This window comes from Otolemur garnettii, unplaced genomic scaffold (genome assembly GCF_000181295.1).
Source record: "Otolemur garnettii isolate 467f Iridium unplaced genomic scaffold, OtoGar3 scaffold00031, whole genome shotgun sequence".
NCBI lineage: Eukaryota > Metazoa > Chordata > Mammalia > Primates > Galagidae > Otolemur > Otolemur garnettii.
Genome location: NW_003852426.1, coordinates 1,065,635 through 1,077,653, shown reverse-complemented (window position 1 = coordinate 1,077,653; position 12,019 = coordinate 1,065,635). Strand labels below are relative to the sequence as shown.

Sequence of the window (12,019 nt, the reverse complement as noted above, 5' to 3'; positions counted from 1 at the left end):
GCCTTAGCCGCTTGAGCCACAGGCGCCGAGCCGAGCTTATATGTTTCTTTCCTCATTCATTCCCATCCTTTCTATTAGCCCTCCAAGAACTCAAGCCCTATTCCTCTCTCACCAGCGCACAAGGGCATCCTGTATAGCCACTGTGAGTGCGTGGCCAATGTGCAGGGAGCCAGTGACATTGGGAGGTGGGATACACATGGAAAAGGTCTCCCCTGTGGCCTGGGGCAGCTGGGCCTAGAAGAAAGGAGAAAAGTCAAAGGGCAATAGTGGCCTGGATGTTTCCTGGGAGAATAGCACCCTCTGGTGTCTCCAAGGCAGAAAGAACTTCAGAGAAAACTCCAGCAACAGGAAGGCAGAACAAAAGGAATCTGCCAAGGTGAACCTGCCAAGAGAGAACTTTGAAGACACCAGGGCCAGAAAGAAAACAAGACTGTAATGCAAGCTCAACTCTAAGGCATCAGTTGTGTTCAAGGACCACTCTGTCCTGGGGACATTAGATACCCCTCCCTGCCAAATACTAACCTGATATTCTGGTTTGAAGAAGCCCTCTCGTACCCACCAAGAGTACCAGGCAGCCTCCACATATTGGGGACTGTATGCAGGAGGCAGGCATCCAGAGACATCTGTACGGGCAGAAGAGAGCTCCACTAACTACAGAACTTTGTTCCCAGGCTGCATTTCTACAGCCAAAATGCAACAAAAATGTGAGAGAAAAGACCTTCAAGATCCCTAGTTACCTTTCTTTTCACCAGGTTCCGTGGGGATTTCATACAATACCACCTCCTTAGGACTCCAGGCCTTACTGGATTCTGTAGGTGACTGGAAGGAGGGAGCAGGTGGATACAATTCCCAGACTACCCCAGCCACCTGTATCCCAGCCCAAGTCTCAGAGAACCAGGACAACACCCACTCCCACCCTAACCTTGCTGTTCCTGGCTATCCCAGCCTCCAGTGCAGCCTGTTTCTCTCGCAGGCGCTTTTGTTTGGCTTCACGATTCTTCCTGGAGATAGGAAACCCATGGAGCTCTGACTGTGTAGAAAGAGGATGGGACCTGGGGAGGCCCCATGAAGGCCTCAGCCCCCAAAGTGGTGATCGAAAAGAGGCTAGAGGCAAATGAGGCATCAGGAGAAGCTGGAAAGGGACCAAAATCTGTTTGGGATAGACAGAGAGCACATCAGGACATGTGATTGGGGGAGTGTCACACCCCCTAAAATCACCCCTCTTTTTTGAAAGAGTCTCAGCCTGTCACCTTCAATGGAGTACTGTGGCATCATCATAGCTCACAGCAACCTCAAACTTTTGGGTTCCTCTTGCCTCAGCCTTCCAAGTAGCTGGAACTACAGGAACCCGCCACAACACCCAGCTAATTTTTCCTATTTTTAGTAAATAGTCTTGCTCTTGCTCAGGCTGGTTTTGATCTCCTTAGCTCAAGCGATCTTACGCCTAGGCCTCCCAGAGTGCTAGGATTACAGGCGTGAGCCACCATGCTGGGTTTTACTTCCTTCCTCCTCCGATTAGCACTGGTGTGTTATTCTAAGTATCTATCCTCTCCTACACAACTACAGTGCATGGTGTCCACAAGGGACAGCAGCCCCTGAAGCAGGGTCGTTGTCTTTATCCTGCAAACTATGGATCTACGACTTGGGAGGGATGGCTGACACATGGAGAGGAGAGGACTCAGATTCAGGGAGATGACTGACAAGAGCTGGCAAGCAATCCCGCCAGGGTCACACTGATCTCCGCCTACCCACGGGCAACCCAGTGCACAGGCACCACGCGGCCCGGCCTTTCCGCCCACCCTAAAGCGTGGGCAAAGGCCCCGCAGCGCCTCCTACCTCCCGGAAGCCTCCCTGAGGCGCCCTCACTTAGTGAGCCGGCAGCTAACTCTTGGCGCCCCTCCGCTACACAGTACCGGGTCACCAGCACACCCAAACTTGGCCCACGATTCCCGCAGCGCGTAAGGGCGGAGTCCCGACCGGCGCATGCGCAGCGGCTGGCCCTTAGCCCCGCCCCCTCTCTGTCCAATGGCCGCCGACACAGAGGAGTGCGCGCGGAAAGGAACCCCCGCGGGAGGCGCCGAACCGCATAGGTCACTTCCACAGCTTTATTAGACAAGAAGAGTTCCGACGTGTAAATAAAAAACACCTGAGTTCTGAGGCCAGCACCGCCTCGCCTGCCCCGCCCCTAGGTCCAGGTCCGTGTCAGTGTCCGTATCCTGGTCTGGGTCTGCGTCCAAGTCCCGCGCTCTTAAGAGCTGTGTTTCTGCCTCTTCCAGAAGCGCTTGACGTCGCTGTGCCCGGCCGGGGTCACCACCATGAGTCGCTTGGCCGAGTTCTCAAACACAAGCACACCCAGCTCCCGTGCGTGGGCCAGCAGCAGCTCAAAGTCCACTTGGGACAGGAACTGGTTATACAGGACCCCTGGGGTGGGCAACACGAAGAGACATAGTGAAAATGTACCACTTGGACCCACAGTCCTCCCAGCCTCTTCGTGGCAACAACAGGAGGCTTGCCCCCACTGAAGTTTTTAAAAACTAATTCTCTAGGCTTTCTGCCCAGGGGCTTATCTTAACACCAGTGTGATCCAGCCATATTCAGAGGCAATAAAAATACAGTAAGAAAGCCCATTAGTGTTCGCCAACACCAGAAAAATTACTGTGAATTATTTCCTCTCCTAGCTAAAATCAAATGCACTGATTTAGGACATTTGCCGCCATTCACCCCAAGATAAAGTGTCTTGCCAGCTTTCCTTCATGAAGTACATGAAAGAAAAAAATGCACAAAAAGCTTTTTCAGCTCATCAAAAATGTATTGTCTGCTCTCTCCCTCCCCTCCCTCTTCCTCTCCCTTCTCTCATATTAAAGGGAAAAAAAGGCAAGAATTGTCTGCCATTCCTCTGGCCAATAACTAAGACTCACCCACTAGAATCCACTCACCCTCAGTGAACCGAAGTCTGTCCCTTTCCAACTCCCACAAGCGAATCTGGTCTGTGATGGTGGGAGGCAGTACAGGTGTCTGAAGAGGCAAGAGCTCGCTGTAGGGCTTCAGGAATAATGCCCCCAGACAACCCGGCCCTCCACTCATTCCCCAAATTTGGATGACCCCCTTTTATTCCATCATCTCATCAGAGGTGCCAGGGCTGCCAGCCTCTGACATCTTGCTACCTGTCTGTACCTGTTTGAGCATCACTGGGTGAGCCCTTGTCCTTAGGAAATGGATTATCTGGGAAAACACAAGGATGACACAAGAGCTTGAGCAAAAATGCAAGAAAGTCATATGAGCTGTTGTCTGATGTCATTGGAACATCAACTTACATTGTTTAAAAACTCAGCTCCTGTCAACTTGACCCATCCTTGTTCAGCTGTTATCCCCAATTACTGCTCCCACAGACCATGTCTGCTAGTCCTTCACTGGCACATTTGGCCTTTCTAGTCTTGTTCTGTTTTTCTTTCTTTAAAATGGCAGCAGCCACTATTTTTTGAGCACTTAACTGCATGGCAGGCTCTGAGCTAAATTCTTTACCTCTAGTCTTTCAATAAATTATCACCTGTGAGGTGAGAACTATCATTTACCAGATGAAGAAATTAAGGCTTCACAGAGGAGAAGCAACTAGGTCCAGTTTACACAGCCAAGAAGTAGTAGTGCTGAGACACAAATCCAGAGCTGTACCTCTTCCCTCCATGCTTTTTCCTCCAAGTGTCTGCCTATCTCCGTATTTGAACCCTTGACTTCACATTTGCCTAGTGGCCAAACACTGACAACTCATCACCACCTTTTGTAACAGACTCAGAGCTAACCTTCTGTAATGTGACCACCCTGTACCCCACAACCCAAGTGCAGTCCCACTGCCTCTCCCACCTCCCCCAAGGAGGGGATACCTGCTGGGCTGTGATGCCACTGGCGATGGCCTGCTGCACACTCTCTCGGGTCACCTGTGCTACCACCATGTTGGGGAAGCGATAGAGCATCTCAGAGAAGAGGGCAATGAGGGCAATCTGCAGCTCCGACTCTGACCCAAATATAGGAAGAGAGGGTGAGGAGGCAGCCCCCACACCTCGATACCCTCAAGCCCTTACTGTGTGATGAGAAATGTCAGTGAGTTCCGCAAACTGCCAAATAAACATGAACTGGCAGAATTGGCCATTCCCTCCTGCTTCCTTCTCCCTCCCCACTCCCAGCCACAACCTCCTCTCCCATGAGACTCTGTCCAGCCTCACCTGTATAGGCATATAGTCGATAATTGGTTTCTACCACAATGAAGCCTGGCTGATGCACAGTGCCCCCAGCTCCAGAGACACCTGATGAGAGATTGATGGCCAGGCGCGTAGGATAGTAACGCCGAGATTTCCTCTGGAAAGAACAGAAGGGAAAGGTAAATTGTCCTCTCTCAGGGATCATTGTGCACATTTTCCTGCCTGAGACAGCAGATCCCTCCCAGGACACAGAACCTTCCTCAACTTTTCTCCCCATAGGGACCCAAGTATTCAGTCCTGATAGCTACTTCCTGCTACTGCCCCCAAGACGCCACGCATTTTTAAAGGCTAAAGCAACACACCACCCTGCTTCTTCCCTAGAAGGCTCTGATCTAGGTGTTCATACCTTCCTCTGGAAAACAAGACCAAATTCACGTAGATGTTGCAGGAAGTTCAACAGAGAATCACTCATACCTTCCACAGAGTAATCCTGAGGAAGAGAGGTGGCTAGCTAGGGTCCAAAACACATCTCATCCTACCTCCCCAACCCCATACACTCAATCCCTCTGTCCCCATCTCTGCTCATTCTGTATTCATTCTTTTTACCCCCCCGCCAACCTGCCCTCCAGCCCCCCACTTACCTTGCCCAGAGTAGAGAAACTGAGCTGGAAGAGGAAGGAGAGAATCTCCACTAGGTCCATGCCCCGGCTCTAGAAAGGGCCAGAGACAAAGGAAGGGAGATGGGAGAGGGAAAATGGGAAGAGACAGTCAAAGGGAAGATCAAAGAATAGAATTCTGTAGGCAGTAGTTGCTCTGGGAGACCTGAGAGTACAGCACGCTAGATGTGGCCACTGGCCTCCTCACCTGGGCTGTCTGCAGATACTGCAACATAAAGTACCACAGCTGGGCCGGGGTATCCAGCAGTAGGAACTGGAAGCCAGCAGAAGTAATGCAGGGTGGCTCTCCAGGTTCAGTGCTGGAGACAGAGAGAGACAATAATGGAGCTATGCAGAGAAAGGCTACTTGTACTATCCCTGTCCACTCATGTTTTTTCTTGTTATCTCTGGCCATACTCTTACTCAGTTCACCTTTTCCAGTCAACCCCCTCTGATTCCTCAGATACTGTTTATCAGGGACCAAGGAGATGGCACAGCAGGAAGCTGTAGACCAGGGGTCCTCAAACTTTTTAAACAGGGGGCCAGTTCACTGTCATTCAGACCGTTAGAGGGCCGGACTGCAGGCCCCAGGATGAGTAGGCTGCTAAGCAGGACAGGCAGTGGTAGCAAAAACACCCGGTGGGCTACATGAGGCCCGCGGGCCATAGTTTGAGGATGCCTGCTGTAGACCTCTGGCTTCCTCACCTCTTCATAAGCCCCGCCTGGCTGAGGAGCTGAGCCAAGTCCTGGCTGACAGCTGCACTGGGGGAACCCACCATGAAGTGTAAGACCACCTGAGGAACAGAATAGAACAAGAGACCATGACTCTAGGGGCCATGGGAGGTAGAAGCCTAAGAAGACACACACAGAGTCCCAAGTCCTTACCTCCCATCGCTCCTCGGCATACTTGTCAAGTGAGGGAACATCCCGGGCATGCTTGTCTGGTCCCAGCTGACTTGTGTCATCAGACCAGGCCTTCCCCCTATGGCCAGGATGGGCCAAGAGTAAGGAATCCTGTCTGTATTACCTGCTGCCCTCTGCCTTCTTTCCACCCTATCCCCATGGCCATGGGGGACATTTCCTGCACCATGTAGCTACATCTGGCCCAACATATTCCTAAAGGAGCTCCCAGACACAGAGTCCACAATGTTCCATGGAAACTCCTCAGGAGCTCCCCCTTTAGCAGTTTAATCAGCAGTTTATTTACCAGTTCCCTGGCCTAACTTAGGAAGAGACGAAAGTGACATACCCACCCAGAAGGGCAATGCGGAGGTTCTGGCGGAAGATGGGATTGAGGATGAGGCCCTGGAGCCCACCTGGGAGCAATTGGGTGTGCCAGATACGGAGGCCACTCAGCAGCCCTGTACTTTCCTCCTGAGCCCTAGAACAGAAGCAGAGAGGTGAGTGAGATGTCTGGAGACCAAAAAGGAGACCCATAATGGCTTCCATTTCTGCCTTGGCACATTGTTCCACAGAGTGAAATCAATGACTTCTTAATACAAATGCCTTTACCGCACCACCCATCAGAGCCTTTTTGGAGACATCATAACTCTCTAAGAGGGAAAATACAGTATGCAGAGTTTCCCAAACATATATAATTTGTGGTGTACCTATTGAATCTGGAAGTGTTTGAGGAACAGCAGTTTGAGAAACTCCTATCTGTTGCAAAATTTATATCTGGTGAGAATGCAGCAGAGACTCACTTGCTGAATTCCTTCTTTACCCACAGGGCTACTGCAGCTTGTGGCAATGGCTGCTCCAGAAAGAGCATCCGCATCACCCAGTTCTTAGCCAATGATGGGAGTTCCCTGTAGGGGAGTAGGTCCAATGTTAGTAACAAAAGCTGTCTTCTATCTGCATCTCTTCCCTCAACTGCCTCTCAAACATCTCATCCCACCCCCCTCACACCTTTATCAGTTTTGCTGTCTCCACAAACTCCATCTGTTTTGGCCCCCCATACTTTGAAGTAATTTCCAACCCCAACCCTAACCCTAAGCTGCTACACTTTATTTCTATGATAACTTATTCCAGTCTTCAGACCCCATTACCTCCATGAACCATGCCATGAAGGAGGCTCCTCACCTGAAGACAGCCAGACAAGTGGCAGGGTGCCCATACAATCGGTCCAATACCCCAGGGCTCAGGCTCCCTAAGAACTCCTGCAGGTTCCGGCATTGTAGGTGTACTCGGTTCAGTCCACCCCTAGAAGGGGTACTGTCCATCACCTGAGAGAGACAGATGTTAGAAGTTACCCCCATCATCCATGCCAGTGTCATCCCTGACCTTTGTCATTCCAATCCAAGGATTCTCACAATAACCCCATCTTTTCTGTGGTTTCCTTTCCCATGTCACTCACCACCTCTGGTTTCTCCCAAACTTAACCAACTTCTCCCCATTTCCTGCCTCCTCACCCCACTTCTACCCTCAACTCCAGGCTTCTCTCAATTTCCAAATGATGGAATTATTAGTTCTTCTAAACTGGCAAAATCATTTGGTACATGGGTCCCTATGAAAGTTTTGAGACAGATTTTGTTATGGTCCATTATTTTCAATTCCAAGAAAGACAGCTGATAGCGTTCCTTTTTATTATCCTGTGCAAGTTTCAACTTGCTTGGCTTAGCCCTGTTGCTGAGAAGGCTTCATTTATTTCTGTCTGCATTAATGTTATGTTTCTTGATTTTTGTGTATCTCAAAACTTTTGTAATGACCCACGTATTTCAATGGCTTATCTCACCTTTAGCTAAGCAGTGACGGAGAAACGTGTTTGTGCCCAATCCTCTTTCTCCCACCCTTCCTGGTCAGATCAGTCTATAAGCTCCAAATCTGTCAGTTTTTCCCTTCTTATATTTCTTAGCCCACTTCTACTAACCACGGAGATAACCCTGCCATCCATGCTCCCCACCTTTCCCCTAAGTCTTCTTCACTTCATTCACCCTGACCCACACTGACCGATCTTCTAACTTCTCTCCTACTTCCCTCCCACTCCTCGAGGTTCACTCAACTCTCTCTTACACACCTCCGCCACCCCCGCCCTCCTGGGTCACCTCACCACTGTGTGGATCCTCCTCCCGCGCCCCGAGTCTCGAGCTGTCGCTTAATCAGAACCAATATCTCTCATTGACTCCCAGAGATAAGGGAAAGATGGTAGGAAAAAATGTGAGAGAAAGATGGGGAAAGCAACGAAAGATTGCACAAACAAGAGTCCACAGTGAAGAATTCAGAGAAGAGAAAGGGAGAACTGGAACAGTGAGGACGAGAATAAGAGCTGCACGTACCCTCTGCAGGGCACATTGGGAATTGGAGTCTTGTCTCGCCTCATCTTAGAGCGGGCTGAGGAGCGTCTGACTGCAAATCCCGAAAGGCACTGCGGGGAAGCCGCGAGGCGAGAACCAGGAACACCAGATGCCGGGCAAGTTCGTTCCGCGGCGTTCTAGGTCCATTCCGCTAACGGCACGTCTAACCGACCTAGGCAGGAGGAGGGGCCCGGAGAGTAGTAGTGTCTGGAGGCCTCCTGGCTGGGCACGCTGAGGCGGTGGGGTGAGGCGGCCCGGTGCGGCACTTAGCCTTAGAGACCCTGAGGGCTCACGCCTGTAATCCTAGCACTCTGGGAGGCCAAAGCAGGAGGATCCCTTGAGTTGGAGACCAGCCTAAGCAAGAGTGAGACGGCGTCTCTACAAGAAATAGAAAATAAGCTTGTAGCCTGTGGCTCTAGCGGCTAAGGCGCCAGCCACCTACACCTGAACTGACGGGTTCGAATCCAGCCCGGACCCGCCAAACAACAATGACGGCTGCAACCAAAAAATAGCGGGGCGTTGTGGCGGGCTCCGGTGGTCCCAGCTACTTGGGAGGGGGAAGCAGGAGAATCGCTTGAGCCCAGGAGTTTGGAGGTTGCTGTGAGCTGTGATGCCATAGCACCGTACCCAGGGCGACCGCTTGAGGCTCTGTCTCAAAAAAAAAAAAAAAGAAAAGAAAAGAAAAGAAAATAAGCCAAGCGTCGGGTTGGGCTCTTTCCCAGCTATTCGGGAAGCTGAGGCAGGAGGAGTATCACTTGAACCCAAGAGTGTGAAGTGGTTGTGAGCTACGATGACGCCACTGGCAAGACTCAGTCTCAAACAAAAGGGAAAAAAGGACAATTTACAGTCTGGGAAGAAATGGTTGATGAAATAGACAAAATAGAAAACACTCTTATAAAACAACAAAAAAAGGAAATATAGGGCAGTGCCCGTGGCTCAGGGAGTAGGGTGCCAGCCCCAAATGCCCCGGCCAAATTGCAACAACAACTAAATAAATAAATAAAATAAAAGGAAATATAATTGGCAAGAGGTAACAGACAATACAAAAGAGAACTACAATGCCTTATAACAAGATGGAAAAACTATCAACTTTACTAGTATTTAAGGAAAAGTTAAAATAACAGAAATTAAAGAAACAATAGAAGATTTGCAAAACAGAAAAAGTAAATTACGGCTTGACAACTTCAAGTTGGCCAGGATGCGTGACCATGCTCAGATATTTTGTTGAAGACTGACATAACTATACCTTTTTAAGGTCAAATTGGCAGTATCTACCAGCAATTTTAGTGTGACTACCCTTTGACTTAGTAACTTCACCTTTAGAAATGTATCATAGTGAAATTCTCCCACTTAGTACAGAGGTAAGGTATGCCAAACCAAGATGTTTATTGAAGTGTGTTATTATTATGAAAACAATGTAGCCAGGTGTGGTGGCTCACACAAACTAGGAGTTCAAGACCAGCCTGGGCAACATAATAAGACCTGGTTTCTACAAAAAAATTAAAAATCAGCCAGGCATGGTGGTACCCATGGTGATGGCCTAGCTACTGGGGAGGCTGAGGTGGGAGAATCACCTGAGTCCAGGAGTTTCAGTTGCGGTGACCTATGTTAAAACCACTGCACTTGGCCTTGGGTGAAAGAGCAAGACCCTGTCTTAAAAGAAAAAAAATGATGGGAAAGAAAAGAGAAAGAGAGGCAGGGAGAGAAGGGAAGGGAAGGAAAGGAAGGAAGGAAGAGAGAGAGAAATAGGAAGGAAAGAGGAGACCACTGAAACATCTATCACTGGGGATTGGTTAGATAAAATGTGAGTCATTGCAACAATGTAGACTACTGGCAACTCAGAGAGGAAGTCACCAGGGGTGCATACAGGCCTGGAACTATCTACAACCCAACTTTAGGGAGAGAAAAGCAAATTATAAAATGACATACATACTCCAATGTCATCTTTGTAAGAAGCTTTTATGCATGTGTACAACTGAAGGAGGCCATATGCTTCATTTAGAAGGGAATAGGCAAGGGGAAGCTGGGTTGACCACATCATGGTTTCCTATGCTTTAAGGCTGTGTTGTCCAGTATGGTAGCAGCTAGCCGGCTACCTGTGACCTAAAGTAACTGAAATATGGCTCAGCACCTATGGCTCAAGTGGCTAAGGCACCAACCACGTACACCCAAGGTGGCGGGTTCGAATCCAGCCCGGGCCCGCCAAAACAACAATGACGGCTGCAACCAAAAAATTGCCGGGCATTGTGGCGGGCACCTGTGGTCCCAGCTACTTGGGAGGCGGAGGCAGGAGACTCGCTTGAGTCCAGGAGTTGGAAGTTGCTGTGAGCTGAAATGCCATGGCACTCTACCCAGGGGGACAGCTTGAGGCTCCTGTCTCTAAAAAAATAAGTAAATAAAGTAACTGAAATAAAATTTTAAATTCAATTTTTCAGTCACACTAGCCCTATTTCAAGTACACAATACCTACAGGTAGCTAGTGGCTATCTACTAGACACTGTAGATATAAACCATTTTCATCATCGAGGGCTTCTCTTGGAGACCTATCCCTCAGGGATGCAGTGGATGCGGGGAAGATGTTCGATGACAGGAACTGAGCACAGGTTGAGTTCCTGGAGCTGACTTAAAAGAAAGTCAGGCTAATGAGCCAGCTGGGCCTAAGAAGAAGGCCTATGAGCTGAAGCTACAGAAAGACTTCTTTTCATAATCTTTTTTTTTTTTTTAATTGAGACACTCTCACTTTGTCATCCTTGGTAGAGTGCTGTGACTTAGCTCACAGCAACCTCAAACTCTTGGGCTCAAGTGATTCTCTTGCCTCAGACTCCCAAGTAACTGGGACTACCGGCGCCCACCACAACACCTGGCTACTTTTTTGTTTGTTTTTAACAAAAACAGGTTCGAACCCACCAGCCTCGGAGCATGTGGCTGGCACCCTAACCACTGAGCTATGGGCACTCAGCCTTCATAACCTTCTCAAATCATAACCTTCTCAAATGCAGGGTTGTCCAGCCTGTACTTGAAAATCTGTGATAGAAAGCTCCTAACTACTCCCTTCAGGCAGCACCTAGAGAAAAGAACAGAGAGCTCACAACAGGCATTTCCCACTGGTTTCACTGTTTCCTGACTGTGCTGCCTTGGGCAAGTTGTTTAACCTAACGAGAAGTTTTCTTCTCTGTGAAATGGCAATAGTTTTAACTGTTCCATATATTGTTGTATTAAGTAAGATGTAGTATGCACAATACCTGGCATATAGTGGGTGCTCAGTAAAATATCATTATCTGTTTCACTTTATTTATTTATTTATTTTTGCAGTTTTGGCCGGGGCTGGGTTTGAACCCACCACCTCCAGCATATGGGGCCAGCGCCCTACTCTTTTGGGCAACAGGCACCACCATATCTGTTTCACTTATTAATCCTAGTTCTCTTAATTACACAGAATCTAGTATGTTAGCCCGATATTTAATACAGATCTTTCTTTTTTTCTTGGGGGGAGGGACAATGTTTCACTTTGTTGCCCTCCATAGAGTGCCATGGTGTCATAGCTCACAGCAACCTCAAACTCGGGCTCAAGTGATTCTCTTGCCTGAGCCTCCTAAGTAGCTGAGCCTACAGGCACTCACCACCATGCCAGGCTATTTTTTTTTTTTTTTTTTTGGCCAGGACTGGGTTTGAACCCACCACCTCCAGCATACAGGGCTGGCACCCTGCACTTTTGAGCCACAGGCACCGCCCCAATGCCCAGTTATTTTTAGAGACAGCGTCTCCCCTAGCTCAGACTACTCTCGAACTCATGAGCTCAGGCAATCCGCCCACCTCAGCCTCCCAGCATGCTGGGATTACAGGCAGATCTTTCTTTCAACCAATATTTATTGAGCCC

At 49.2% G+C, this 12,019-nt stretch overlaps 2 protein-coding genes across 4 annotated transcripts in view; both read right to left on the bottom strand.

The window, feature by feature from the left end:
* The window catches only part of VARS2 (valyl-tRNA synthetase 2, mitochondrial), an 11,731-nt gene extending 9,792 nt beyond the window's left edge, over positions 1-1,939 (bottom strand). For both annotated transcript variants that reach the window (XM_003788986.3, XM_023512869.1), the window contains exons 1-5: positions 1,837-1,939; positions 923-1,150; positions 738-819; positions 523-623; positions 113-234 (exon numbers count right to left, since the gene is read on the bottom strand). In XM_003788986.3, coding sequence (XP_003789034.1) covers positions 113-234; positions 523-623; positions 738-819; positions 923-1,123 — 506 coding nt within the window. In that variant the 5' untranslated portion in view covers positions 1,124-1,150; positions 1,837-1,939. The remainder of the gene's footprint in view (positions 1-112; positions 235-522; positions 624-737; positions 820-922; positions 1,151-1,836) is intronic.
* A 152-nt stretch (positions 1,940-2,091) lies between these two features.
* On the bottom strand, positions 2,092-8,120 carry GTF2H4 (general transcription factor IIH subunit 4). 2 transcript variants are annotated; one of them, XM_012804779.2, is made up of 14 exons: positions 7,899-8,120; positions 6,932-7,074; positions 6,553-6,657; positions 6,099-6,230; positions 5,735-5,831; positions 5,555-5,643; positions 5,058-5,169; positions 4,835-4,903; positions 4,600-4,683; positions 4,218-4,350; positions 3,879-4,009; positions 3,175-3,222; positions 2,937-3,015; positions 2,092-2,421 (listed from the first exon to the last, which is right to left on the bottom strand). In XM_012804779.2, exons 2-14 carry the CDS (start codon positions 7,069-7,071, stop codon positions 2,249-2,251), a joined length of 1,392 nt encoding a protein of 463 aa, XP_012660233.1. In that variant the 5' UTR covers positions 7,072-7,074; positions 7,899-8,120; the 3' UTR covers positions 2,092-2,248. The 2 variants fall into 2 exon arrangements, with proteins under 2 accessions (XP_012660233.1, XP_012660234.1); XM_012804780.2 differs by having other exon boundaries at positions 7,894-8,074.
* Positions 8,121-12,019: the final 3,899 nt, after the last annotated feature.